This window comes from Maylandia zebra, linkage group LG3 (assembly GCF_041146795.1).
Source record: "Maylandia zebra isolate NMK-2024a linkage group LG3, Mzebra_GT3a, whole genome shotgun sequence".
NCBI lineage: Eukaryota > Metazoa > Chordata > Actinopteri > Cichliformes > Cichlidae > Maylandia > Maylandia zebra.
In genome coordinates this window covers 40703071-40717808 of record NC_135169.1, presented here as the reverse complement: position 1 = coordinate 40717808, position 14738 = coordinate 40703071, and the positions used below count along the sequence as shown (strand labels likewise).

Below are 14738 nucleotides of genomic sequence, written 5' to 3'. Positions count from 1 at the left end.
AGATGAGATCAAACTTTCATAAAATGTTTATATAGATAGTTCGCATCCAAAATCATGTCACATTTGACCTCTGACCTCACTTTTACATTTCACAATCCACCTTTCAGTCAAGTTGACCCAAAAATGTATAAGTAAATATTGTCAACAGAAAGAGGCTGAGCTGCCTAGTTAGTAAGAACACTACTGTACACTAATACTAAATAATAAGCTCCAATTATGCACAAATCAATCCCTATTATCCTAAACCAACTCCCACATACTGTTATTAAAAGTGCAATCAAAGTAAACATCTGTTATGCTACCCTTATCAGATTTTTACTGCACTACAATCTTAAAAATACATTTAAAAAGAACAAATAAAACTAAATGAATATATAAAATATAATGCTGTTTCCCTTAAAGTAAATAGAGAGTGAGCTGTCTTGGGGAGACAACTAGGTTTTTGATGTCAGTGATGTGTGCTCATTGAGAAAAGAAAGATACAGTAAATTAGTTCGCAATATACACATCTGTAGCTGAATCAGTTTAATGATTAAGCTACATATTATTAAGCAGCCTGCTCTAAAAATACAGTAAAATATCACTCTTTGTCATCACAGCTGAGTTTTGAAACTGTTGTATATTACGATATGATTATAACATTATTACAGCAGTATGTTGTTACAATTACAGCACTATATTATTGTCTATTTCTGTTGTATATTGTGTTGTACATTATTTTTGTTGCATGAATGCCAGCCTTACCAGCATTGAACTGTTATCTAATAGTTTGACGCTGGCAAATTCTTCCTCTCTGTAATCTAAGTTATATTGCAGGTTGACTTGATTTTTCTGTGGCCCAGTAGCAAAATCAAGCCCCACACCTTGTGGAGACACGATCCAGTCCAAACCTGGTTTGGTTTTGCTTCATATCTGTGTTGGGCTCATGCAGCAAAAGCTCTATCGAGTTAAAGGAGACCCGAGTTATTTAGTTCTGGTGCCCACACCAAAGTTTTCGCTTTAACTTCATCCCTGCGCAGGTGGAGCTGTTTAATGCTTTAGGCTGTCCTCTCATCTCCAGTGAGTCCTGTTTGTATTACTGCTCAGTAAAAGACAGAGAAATTGTTTGTTGCCTCTCTCGCACTTTGTCCCCCCTTGGCTCGCTGGGGACAATTATGTCCCCCGCTCCTCCCCCCTTCGAGCTATTGCCGAAGCCCAATTTGCTACACAAATTAAACGGGAGGCATTTGAAGAGCAAGGGGAACAAGGTGAAGGAGAAAACAACAGAGAGCAACAGAGAGAATGCCAAAGACACACAACAGCAGACCGAACAGACCTGCACAGAGATAAGGAAATACCCTTTTATATTTATTAAGAGAAGTGCATGTTTACTAGGAGTCCTTACTGTTAATTTTCTTAAAGAGTGCCCAACATGTGAGGTAGGACTGGCTCTAAGGCTCGTGCCATCTGTTGAACAGGCAGACTCAGCCATTTTCTGCACTCGTGTGTCTCATATCCTCCACCAGGTCCACAGCCTGAGGCTAGCTCACATCCAAATGGATCCAGAGCAGCAACAGTAGGGTTTTGGTGCTGAGGGGTTAGTCTGGAACAGACTAAACTGATGTGCACTGAGGTCCTCAGTGCACAGCACACATGCAGGGAGAGCCTTTGAGTGTCAGGGCTGGGCATGCACAAGCATCGGCACAGTGGAGGAAATTAAGGAGCTTCCGAGTCGCTGGAAGGGGCTATTGCACGGCTTCCAAACAACAAGGGAAGAAGGTGGGGAAAAGACAAAGACGCTGGCGGGGGAAACAAAAAACAGAAAGGAAGAAAAAAACAATACAACATCAGAAAGAAAAAGCCAAAGTAAGAACTGAGGAGAAAATTGGCAAGAGAGCGATTAGGAAGAAAAACAATAGAAAGAAGCCGGGGAAAGAAAAGGAGCAAACACGTGCATGTGGGAGATCAGGTGGCGCAGGAACAGAAAGGAGCAAATATAAATCCCAGAGCTAAAATGTACTGCCTGAAGTGGCTCTGCTTATGAGCAGCCATGTTTTCGCACACCTCGGCAGCAGACACAACAAGCACCGCGTCTCCGTGACCTCCCTCACTCCCACACACCCCTTCAGTCATTAGCAGACAGGCGCTGTGGCTACCTCGTGATAAGTGTGTGTGTTTTGGCTTTGAAATGATGACCCCGCACAGCTGTTCAAGTAGGGTACGGGGGTAGCCGCAGCTGCTAACAACCACACAGCCAAATGAAGGGAATTAATCGGGGGGTGGGGGTGGGTTGCAGGGGAATGGCGAGTACTGAGGCGTCAAGATTTGGAATGTCTGGAAGTTTCACCGAGGCAGTTGTCTGAGGTTGTCTGAGCAAATGTTATGTGAATTCACACTACGCCGAGGAAGATGGGAGTTTGTGAAAAGATGGCTTCCGAAGAGCCCGCTCAATGGTAACGTTTATCGACCGTTAATGCCATTTTGGGAAGGTCCCATAATTAAATTGTGTCAATAAATCCCGGAGCTGCACATAAAACCGGGGAATAAACGGAGAAGACGTTTTCAACTGTTTGCCTCTTCCCTGCTGAGAGACATATGTGGCTTGGGGGTAAGGGGGGGGGGGGGTTGGGCACAGAATAGAAAAATAAAACACAGTGGAGCGGATTGCAGGGAACATTTCTCAAGCACAAAGTTGAAAATTTCGCCCATCAATTCCACTTTGCGTTGGCTCCGTTGTCTGTGACCTTGGGTGAACGAGCCCTTCGTTCTGAGATATTCAGCTGAACTGAGGGGATTTCAGGCAGTGCAAAGGGAGCAATAAAAATTTTTATTCATCTCACTGTGACTCCAGTAGCTAATGATTCATAGATCTTAGTGTAAAAAAAAAAAAAAAAAAGTGGTGGGGGATGATGTGGGGGAGGGGGAGGTGGTCTTTTGGTGTAGGACCAGAGCTCAATGAGGTTTGAAAACGGTTGTCACACATCAATGGGCAGGTGTCTGATGTCAAGTAACTCAATTCCAAAGATTTCTCATTGCTAGATTCTTGGCTGAGGCGTGAGCGTTTCTGGTTTTTACTGCAGAAAGAAGTAGCTGGAAAATAAGGAGTTGAGATGAAGAGACTGATCATTGTGGACTAAAGGTGTGTGTGTAAAGGAGGCATAGACACATTGGGAACAGTAAAATAGGACTGATGGAAGAGGGCCTGTTTTCTCATCACTGACTGGGATCACTTTTTAAATATGTTTCAGGAAATAAATAATAACACATTATTAGACAAACAGTGTCTCTTACCCACAGGCCTGTGAAGTTTTTACAAACGCAGTACAGGAAGTATTTCTGCGCATGATGATGTTTAAACAAAAATGAAAGAGATGACTCAAAAAACAGTCCCCATCCCATAACCAGCGGGACACCACACTCGAGGCCCGTGGGGAAAGCGGACGGTGTACTTACTTTGAGCGTCGGCGAGGTGGAGGAGCAGACCCAGGACGAGCAGCAGCGGCAGCAGCAGCGTGGGTCTGGCTCTGCGCATGGTGGGACAGCTTGGCACCAGCATGCTTTGGCAGCCTCGGTGGCACTGGCTCACAGAGCCCTGTGAGTCAGTCTGGTCTGATTTCTCAGATGCAGGGTATTCACAGCCTATGCGAGGCAAGGAGGGAAAGGAAGAGGGAGAAGGAAGGAGGGGATGAGGAGGGGGGAAAAAAAGGAGAGAGAAAGAGAGAGGAGAATGAATGAAACAAAGCTGTTTGGCTCCACGGGTTTTATCTATTCCTGCACATTTCTGACATACCCCCACACAGCCTCGGCTGGAGCTGACAGAGGATAGGAAGAGCCTGATGTGCTCACAGGGTATGTTCTGACAGTTCTCTAAATGGAATAGTCACTTCACACAACGCGTGTGCACGTGTGCATGAGAAGGAGTGAGACGCAGAGTGCAAGCCACAGAGAGAGAGAGGGAGAAACCGCCCAGATGAAAGGGCGAGTTAATATGATTTTGTCTTCACAGCTCCGGTCACGAGCGCCAATTAAATGCGCTCCATAATATGAGCACCTTCCAAGTCCACCTCAGATCAGCAGCGATATCTGTTTCACATTAGGAAGGCCTCGCTCCCATGAAGCAACAGCCAGGAAATGCAGTAAGAATCCCGAATTGCAAAAGCGATTTCCTATTATTCAGTAAAACTGCTTAAACTTTTAACATCACTGGACATAAAAGTTGTCTGTAAACGACACTGTGCTATCTTGTACATGTTTGCTAAACCCGTTCATCTGTAGCCCATACACAACATTTCCATCAATTCTTTAAAAGCTCTATACAAAGTAGAGTAGCTTAACTTGGAGCCCATGTGTGTGTGTGTGTGGTTCAGTCTTTTATCCGTTTGCTGCACAAACAACAAATAAAATCTGTAAGACAGAGCGACGAGCCGTTGCCATTCATGTTTCAGCCTTTTATCTCAGGACCACTACATGGCTGTGAAAATCAATGTGATACAGTGAGCTAGTATTAGCCGCAGACCGGCTCCATCCCTTGTCATCCATTTGCTTAAGCCCGAGCTTGATCCTCAGTGATGGATGCTGTGCGGTAGTCTTCGGCTCATAACACGGCTCCCGGCTAATCCGAGTGTGTGAGCTTTGATGACACACTGTACCGCTGGTTAGCATCTTAGCTCGTCTGCCTGCATTGTTCGGCGGGAAGCCGCTGTTGTTTCAGCTGCGGTGGAGACTGGTGGAGTTGGATGCGCGCACGCTATGCGCACCGTGACATTTCAGACACTTTGTGCACCATGAGATCAAAAGCGCATCCGTTTTCGGATTGTTTTTGGTAACTGTGCACATAAAGGCTTTTGCTAGAAGTATTATTACGCTGGGGTGTTTATCTGCAGATTTGACCGCCACTCACTAGTAGGAAGCAAAGAGGGAAAAAAAGGGAAAAACGCAGCCCCTAAGCCCAATCACTAGGCCCGATGATGACAAAGTACCTCATTTCCATGTTACCAATCATCCTCTGTCTCGTTCTTAGCCTTCCCTCTTTCATTTCTGTGGGCTGTAAATGGCAGAAAAGACGGGAAGATAGCACACCTGTCACACTCGATTTGTGTTGGGGGGAGATAGACACGACTACCTGTCTCCAAGCATCGCGGGGCTAGTAGCGAATGCAAGAGCGGGGGGGGACGGGTGGCAAAGGGAATCAATTTGAGGCAATTTCATCCCCGCTCACACCACACACACACACACACGCAAACAAAAACGTGTATGCATATAACATACATCTGAGAACACTAGACAGAATTTTCACATGAGCAGTGTTTGTAGTGATGGTGAATCTGATTAGAATTAACTGGACTGAAAAGCCCCGAGCAGGGGTGCGAGGGGATGGAGCTGCAGCGTGATCCATACGTGGCGCGGTGCGGCGTACGGCCGTCTGTCTCCTCCGGTTATTGTTTCACGCATCTGCCCCTCCAAATCTAAGTGATAGCCTTTGAGTTAATTAATGAAGTGTGAATTTCCATAATGACACGACATTAGGTAGCACACAAGAAACAGTACTCGGCAGCCCTCCACTTCTCTGTTTGCACCCTGCGTGCATACACACCCATTTGCACACACACACACACACACACACACACACACACACACACACACACACACACACACACACACACACACACACACACACACACACGCGCGCACGCTGATAGAGGCAAACAAAACCATCTGTATGTTGTGTAACTGCTAGTGAGACAACCAAGAGGCTACGCCATGTGAGTAAATAGAAGGAGAAGCTAATGTAGGCTAAAATGCACCCAGCGCAGCCATAATTTATACCAACAATGAAAGCAATTATAATTGCTGTTGATTTGTAGTGTTCATTTTTACAAGTAAACTGTGCTGCAGATTCCTTCCTAATGTGCTATGGGGGTGACGAGCCACCTGCCAGACCTGGCAGAAAGGCAGCAGTTTGCCAACTGCATTGTTAACCGACAATGGATTTAGCTTAAATACTGCAGATTTTTTTTATTTTTTTTTTGGGAGTGGAAGCTTCTACAATTACATATACGGGCGTGCATACAAATCCGCATCATCGTCTCTGCATGCATTAGTCGGTGTAAACCAACAGCATCACCTTTGATCGTTTCATCCTCGATGCGGCCATTCGGCGTCACTCTGCGAATCTTCTCGTTCATATATTTGGTGGCACTGATGCTTGTCATTGAACATTTATTACAATAAAAAGGGGGAGAAAAAAAAAAACACCAACAGTCTTGTCTTTCTTCCTGAGCCCCCGGTGGTATTATTGTGTTCCCATTCAGTAGTGTTTCATTCAAAGGATTTTGCTGCTGATAGCAATCATGCATTATTAAACAAAGCCTGACAACATGCACAATGTTAATTAGAAAAAGGGTGGTGGTGGTGGTGGTGGTGGTGGTGGGGGGGGGGGGGGGGGGGGGGGAGTGTGTGGCAAGAAAAAGAAAGGGGCCGTTGAGCTGTCTACTCTCTCTCTCTCCCTCCTTCTCCATGATCCTTATCAGAAATGTGAAAGAGAAAAGAGGGTGGGATGTTTATATTCTCCATAATGGCTGGGCTCTATTCTCATTTGAGCATGCCTGTTTGGTATTCTGGTCTATTTAGACAAGCAATATTATTAAGGCTCTAAAAAAACCAAACCAAAACAACAACAACAAAGAATCAGTCATATTTATCTCATATTCCAGCCATACTCCAATAAACTTGTTATAGGGACAAATGCAGGCAGAATAGTTTATGAGCTTCAAAAACAGCGTTTTCATAACATCGGCGTGTCTTTTGCGTGCCCTCCTCCACGTTTTACTGTTTTAGCGAGCTCGATACAAACCAAAGGCCCAAACCGACGGTGCAATTTTTTTATTATTTATTTGTTTTTTAACATTTTCAACATGAGCTTGAGCGTAGCATTTGGACCGCATTATGCTCATCCTCAGTGCGAGATGACTAATTTCGCTTTGGCCTGCCCCGGAGAATGTTGAAATGGGGTGTTTTTAATTTCAGGCTCATGCACAAACTGAACTGAACTCGAAAGGAAACGGCGGACTCATGGTATGTTATCCTAACAGACCAGAGCGGCCACAAAAATGCCACCAAATCTATTAAGGCCAATCCCTCTGTAATTAGCTCAACACATGCGAGGACAAAAGCACAGCAAAACTACGAAGGATGTGAACCGAACTGGACCGGGTTATAAAAAGCAGTATCATACCCAGACAGGCACAGCCAATAAGAATGCGTTTCCTTTTACGAGGCAGGGCTTTCTATTTATCTTCAGACTGGCTAAGTTAAAGAATGCAATAATTATCCTCCACAGCCACACTTTTAAGCTACAGTGATATGCAAGGCTGTGAGAACAGTGGGGTAAACTGCTATGCTATAACTGCACTGGTCTCTGTGATTTCTGCCCTGATGCTGGGAGACACGGCCCGTGCCTGAGAAACCGCATCAGACGACCAGCTCTTGTTGTGAAGCTAAGTGGCAGCGAAGGGGACGCAAGGTGGAGAGCAGAGCAGAACTGCAGTCGACACAGATTCCACCAGCCTCCAATTGCTGTTGACTTAATATGCATGAAAATTGTATTCTCCAGCTTAACACCATGATGAAGGCACCAGTAATAGATGGCTGGGAATAAAGCTTAAAGAATTCAAGGAAATATTTTGTCTTGATGGGGTTTAACCATGTTACTGATGATTTTCTAGGGTATTCAAATGAAAGATGAGCAACACAGGTGCATCAGAGCATATATGTTTATATATGAGAGAACACATCATTCATTTGGATATTAATTAAAAATATGGCACAGTGTGGGTGCCTTACGGAGATGCTAATGTAAGTTCTAGAGATGAAATACTGCTAGTAAACAACGAGTATATTTGCTCCACCACGCTGTCCTTGAACACTGAGCAAGTTCATAAAGTCATGTCAAGAAGGCCGATATTCAGAGTCCGGCTTATCTAATCCGTTAGCCGTTTGTCGATATATATAAACAGAGTCCGGAGCAGCTTTTTCCCCCAAGACGTGGCCTCCATCGTCCCCCCATACACTACAATAACTTGCACCAACTCCCATTGCGCCCTGTATAATCATTCCCTTAGGAGTAATAACGTATTTGTTATTGTTTTTATTATCTGATCTTTTTTGATGGGTATAGCAGAGATGCTATTCTGTTCGATTCTATATCAGCATTCATACTAGCCAATAAATGCAAATGTAAAACGTAAAGAAAAGACGGAATGTTTGGAATACCACAAACGACCAGTCGATCCGAGCAGAGCTGGGCAGTGTTTCAACTGCTTGCTGTGACAATAAAACAAGATTCTTTTTAATATTTAAATAAGGACACGGGAGGATAGCAGGAATGGGACTAAAATTCATTTACATCCAGATCCATGCTTGTACTTTCACAATCAACCACAGTAGCTTTGCATGATACAATCCAAAATAATCCTTAGTGTACCCTCCATCGACTGCCTGAAATGGGACGTCTTAAGGCTACACTTTGGTTTGATCAGCAGGTGGGCGGGGCAGCTGTAAGATGACCATATAAGGGACAGCCACTCCCACTGACATCATACAGCTCTAAGAGTAAAAACCAAAAGAAGTAGAAACAGCTCATACTTCTCATACTGATGACTTCTACATCCACCCAAGTCATCATTCGAATCTTTGGCCACGTTTGGTATTATCATCCACGATTGTCAGATCATATATATACACACACAAACATAATAAGCTGCCTTTTAATGAGTAAATACCAATCAAAGCGAAACCTCTGTGGAGTGGCAGTGTATACAGAGTCAGATTGTCAAAGGGCAAATAAAACATCGCAAGCTGCTGTGTACTAGCACCGCTGCTCTTTTAATAGCTTGCGTCGAAGAAACACAAGGATAGCTGCGAAGGACGCCCCAAGGATTTTCCCAAACATCAAATGACCAGATTTACAGCTATACAGTTAATATGTTTTTGGTTTCCTGTAAATTTTAAAGTCTCTCTTCTCTAAAAAAAAGGCCATTTTCTTATGTGTACTTCTGTCTTTTCATGAACATTCTTCCCTTGTGTTAGTGGCTTCTGTTTTTCCTTATTTTTCCTTTCTCCCCCTCTTTACTGCTACTTTCTTTCTCTTGCCCGCAATGTGATTTAAGACCGAGTGACAAGGCCTTTTCTCACACATCGCTCTCGATCAGCCGGCATGTGTAATAACATTCCTCAAGCTAAGCTAAGCTATGCCCTCAAGTGCAGCCTCCACATGAAAGACCCTGACAACTACACATTAGATGAGTTTATTTTCTATACTTATTTATTTGCTTCTACCCCCTCGCCTCCCTCAAACAAGCCTCTCATGGCCATAAACTATTCTCCGGGTGGTGCCGGCGGACTTTTTGCTTGAGAAAATCGGGGTTTACGCCCCTGCCGTATTTTTCGGACGAGCAAAGGCTACCGGTTGCTGGGGCTGATGTCTGGTTATATCTTGTTTTCCTGTGAATGGATCACCCAACATGAAACAGCACAGCGGGAAGCTAATTGGCTCTGATGACATTTGTCTGTCTAATAATTGGTTTAAAAGCACCTGCTGCGGCTGTAGGACGCCGAAGCTATCGCGACCCCAACTCGATTGTGTGTCCGTGGCAAATTACTTCCAGGAGATTTCAAACCACTTCCTCCCCCCACCCTTCTTCCCTGTCAGCAAAAATGATTGTGGACTTTAAAAATGTCACAGCAGAAATAGTGTAAAATACAAATTATTTCTCCTGGGCCTTTTCTGTGATTGTTTTTCTGTTACATTAACCGCCAAAATGGGAGGTTATGCATCTTCATCGAGCAAAAAAAGGGAAAAAATAATATTAATAAAAGTACACAATTGAGCAGACAAAAACAAAAGCTGAGTTGCAGTTTTAAGACCATTACCTTGATGGGTGCAAGAGCAAGCTTTTATCATTGCGTGAACTCAGCCCACCCAGACTGACCTTGATGCTTTTTTGGTATGACTTAAAGGAGCGCACGGCGTCAGCTCAGGAATGCCTCCACTCTGTCTGTGTGTGTGTGCTCGCTTTTGTTTTCAACAGCCTCTCCTTGACTTTTCTCTCCACCTGATCTACCTTGCTACTTTTTCCCTCTCTCTCCCCGTCCTCACCCATCTTTCTCTCTCATCTCATTCCTCCCGCCATGTTTCCCAGCAGCTGCTTGGTTCAGATGGATGGTACCAACAGTGCAAGACCCTGACCTGTAGTCTAGTGACTGATTATCCCCGTGCCCTGTTGTGCTGCTCTTTGAGCGCATACCAACACACAGTGCACGCACAGGCATAACAAACGCACACACAAACACACACACACACACGTGTGCAAGGTTATGGAGCTATTGGGTAAGCTTCGGGGACACTTGGGAATTTCAGTGAGGGTTGAGGGGGAACAAAGAAGCCAAAGTAATCTATTTCATCTTTGTCGCCATTTTTGGATCACCTCCGCTGACCTTGTTGACACAACAAACACACTTGCTATTGAACGCTAATGGACGTCACTAATGCCGTTTGAATGGGCTGCGCATAAAACCAGAGCAGAGCACAATCAGCCTTTTGGGATGCATGCGAGCTGTGTAAACTATTCATATGACTGCCAGCTCTTTGGGAGGCCTTCTCTTGCGCTACATTTGCTTGTCACGGCGTGGGCGGCTTCTATAGTACCAGCATGTGCCACTTGGGTCGTGCTTGACCTTGCGTATCACCATTTAGCATAGGGAAAGAACTTGTTATCATGCAAACAGGCTGAATCATGAGGAGTCTATTGTGTTGGGTGCACAAAGTGTGGCGGGATAGAGAGGGGGAAAGAAGAGAAAAATTGTAGACGCGGCAACAGCAGCAGCAGCAGCAGCAGCCAACCAGGAATGGATGGGATTAAATTTACGCCGCATGAACTGGGGAGGGCTAAATCATGTTACATATTATGAAGCAGGAAAAAAAAGAAGAGGGAGTGAGAAGAGGGCGGAGCAGAGGGCTGGAAATATAATGGATAAGGGGAGCAACGAGGCAGAGAGGTGGCAAAAGAAGGGAGAGGAGGATAGGGGAAGGAGGCAAGGAAGGAAAGGGGAGATGAAGAGGAGAGCACGCTGTAGGGTGAAAGAGCAGGAGAGGCGGAGACCAAGGGGAGGGAAGCGAGGGAATGTGCCTCACTGCCAGCTTTTTCACACTCCGCCTGTGCTCGTACGCCTGACGGAGGCTGCGTGAGGGAGATGGGAGAGAGAGGAACGAGGGATAGAGGCAGAGAGAAATCACGCGCTGCCGAAGAGGAGAGGGCGGTAGCCGCGAGACCGCTCTGGCAGTGTGAAGGTATTGTTTCCTGAAAGGGAGGCAGCTGGACAGATGACAGCAGGTGAAAGAGAAAAACAAAATGTGAATAAAACACATGGCAGACTCTTCTCACCCTCAAATGTGCACACTCTGGTTCAGGACTACGTCCAAGCAAATCGATGCAGCTCAAAGAAAAAAAAACAAAACGCCAAAACAAAACGCACAACTCCCACACAAACACGCTCGCAAACGTGGACTCGGGCACACACGAGCAGAAGAGCGGGCACGCATACCCTTTGCACCGCGTGCTCTTGGCACTCTGACATCTACCCCCAACACAGCAACGGTCTGTGGGAGGATGAATAATCTCACTTCCGTGAGGCAGAGGAATGGGAGAGAGGAAGGAGGGCGAGAGGGAGGTTGTTCCCAGCCCGAGCTCACGCCGTTTTATGGAAAGTGCCGAGCCCTCGAACAGACAAAACAGCGTTCCACTGCCACTCGCCGACGCGGCACAAAACATTAGAACAGAGCTCTATTGAAAATATCGGAATAATACAGCGCCGGGAATTGTGTTGCCCCCTAATACGTATGGCATAAGTCAACAGCAATGTGCCTCCTTATCTTTTCGAAACAATTGACACACCGAGCTACATTGTGCGCTAGTGACATTTTAGTGGCTTTTGTACGCACGCCAAGCCGTTTGGTATGTAAATACACTACTTAAGCGCACATGAAGGATGTAAGGAGGCGCTGGGGGCACCCACGCTATACTCATAGGCCAGCAAAATAATTAAAATGCCAAGTGTCTTCCATTATCTAAATGCTAATTTGCCTCGATTTACCCTGAGCTAAAATGTAACGCCACATTATGGCTGTGCACTAAGGCGACGATGGGTGAATTTCCCTTCAATTAGCCTAGCACACTGTACGCTATCGTTTACCTGGGGTGAGATGTTTTCATAAGCGGAGATCTAGTCTTATGAAGATATTAGGGGCCGTTTCATGTCAGTTTTTGGCACTTGCCCCACATCTGCACATACACGGACATATCATCTAAGCTACATTACAGCGGACCCTGTTATGATGAGCGTTGCTCACATTAAACAGTTAAAAAAAATCAGCTTTGTAGGACGTCTGTTAGCCTGGATATCCCCGATATGATCATCTAAGGGTCAGAGCACAACATATAAGCACTTAATCTCCTCACGCCTGCTATTCAAACTTTCTGTTTGCAAGGATCAGCCAATCAGAAGAAAGTTAGGGCGGCCTTTAAGGCAGTGCAGCTAAAATGTTTACTTTCAAGAGCAAGAATGTTTGTCAAAGCTGACAGCCACTCTTGTTTCTCGCTGGACTTCAGCCAGTGTTGTTTTTGCCATGACTGAGATTTAATAAGAAAGCCTGAGTCAACAAGTAAAAGAGCAGGCAGGGTCCATTAGAAGCGGCAGCTTATCGAAGCTTTCTTTTTTTTGCATGAAAATTCATCAGTGCATATACGGAGGGCAACAGGACAAAAAAATTATTATCACAGATATGAAATGTTTTTGCTGAATACACAGATAGGGGTGAAATTGTGTTGTTCCTGCCTTTCCATCTATATCCTGATAAGACTGTCAGAGGACATGCTAGGTGGGGGTGGGTGATGACGAGCATCGTTTTAGAAAGCTGTTTCAATGTTTCTGCAGCTCGAGTATCCTTACTAAAGTTTACTGAGCGCTTTGATGCGGGAGCTGCTGATTATAACTTTTATTAGTTCTTGGACGCCCTTGAAAGGTGTTTTAGCCAAGCTAAGCTATTGTTCTCATGAAAAGCAGTTTAGGCTGCCCGTGCACCTCGGTGAAGAGAAAGAAATGGTTCACCCCAAGGCAAAAGCAACAATTCCTCCTTTGTCGTTTCACCAAGACAAATGTTTGCCATTGCAATGTTACCAGACACACACACACTCACATGGAGGGGGGGGGGGAGTAGTTCCCTGTCACTGATGGTATATTGTAGCGCTGGAACGAGACATTTTATTATGCTGCCGAAAACAAATGGATAATCCTTTTCCAGCCACAGTTTGAAGATTGAAATTCAAATCAAATGCCACCTTCAAACAAATGTCAGAGTACAAAATCAAAACCGTTCTGTCAATGCCTGGATTCAAGCAAAGAAAAAGCACAGTTTGACATTTGGGAGTGATTTTCTCTCTCCGTGTCTTCATGCCTTCATATAAAATTAACTTGGTAATTGTCCAGGGGGAAAAAAAATTTCAAAAAATCTGCATGTGAACCCACGCTACACAAACAAGTCTTTTTTTTTTGCTCTCACTTTACATCCAACACCCTCTTAGAAACCTTTCTACATGCTCCCCCAACCCAATACAAATCCGCCCCCGAACGCTCGCAAACATGATTAAGACACTGTCAAGCCTGACATTGCCATCTCTCCCGTGCTGCCAGTGGCCCTCACTGTTGACTGACTGCGTGGATGTGCCTTATCATTAACGGGGCCGCCCGTGCCACCACGGAGGGGCTTTGATGACAGAAACTAAGGCCCGAGTGCCTGCCCCTCCCATTCCGCCAGCCCAAGTGTCATCTAAATGAGATAGGGCCTAGGAGCTAGGGGATTAGGCTCTGCATAATTACCTATTTAAAGACCCTAATTGAGCATTTCATTAAGAGACTGGCACTGAGATTTTGCCAAGGAGGGCACTACAGGGAGAGAGATGTATTTGTCTGTGCATGCTTGCTGTGTACTGATGTGTACGTATGTGTGGGTTAGCGAGGACATTGGTGTGCATATGCTTGAGTGTGCATTTTGGAACCACAGCAGACTGTAACCTTGAATTCAAGGGTTACCTTGTTAGCAACAAGGTCTCTCACTTAGTTTTGTTTACATTGCACTTAGGACTGTTTGCCACACGATTGTGTAAGTATATCCAGGAGATGTTCACCCTTCCATTCAAGAGTACTATTTAACCTTCAATAATCTATGTTGCATTACATCTTTATGTAACAGTGCTGCTACAAAAAGTCAGTGCACTGAAAAAATACTGTTGGTATTTACAAAGAAAGAAAGATTGACTTCATTAAGAATATATATCGTTACAGGTGATAAACTCCAGTATTTGCCACTTGATTGAATCCAAGAATACTTGTTCAGTCGATTTATTTATACAATGCAAATTCTGCTCCAGTTGTCCCAACTTCTATTTTGGGATAACACCAGCAAGGCCATTCACAGGAAGCTACAAATCAAAGGCTAACAGCTGAGAGTACCAGGATCTGAAACAAGCAATAAAAGAGCTACACTACAAAGCTGTAATGATTTCCTTGTCTATTAAGCTAACCTAATCCAACAGAAGGCAAATGCGTGTGCATATTGTTCATTTCTTATATTCACTGTCCTTCATCCCAACAGTAAAAGACAGTAAATGAGTTACTGCCACTAACACTGTCAGCTGTCAAGCTCG

At 44.8% G+C, this 14738-nt stretch overlaps 1 protein-coding gene across 31 annotated transcripts in view; it reads right to left on the bottom strand.

Annotated features, from left to right (window-relative positions):
* The window catches only part of ptprda (protein tyrosine phosphatase receptor type Da), a 416134-nt gene that overhangs the window by 100762 nt on the left and 300634 nt on the right, over positions 1 to 14738 (bottom strand). For all 31 annotated transcript variants that reach the window (XM_012919961.3, XM_076881859.1, XM_076881856.1 and 28 more), the window contains one exon: positions 3433 to 3618. In XM_012919961.3, the coding sequence (XP_012775415.3) occupies positions 3433 to 3535 (103 nt within the window). In that variant the 5' untranslated portion in view covers positions 3536 to 3618. The remainder of the gene's footprint in view (positions 1 to 3432; positions 3619 to 14738) is intronic.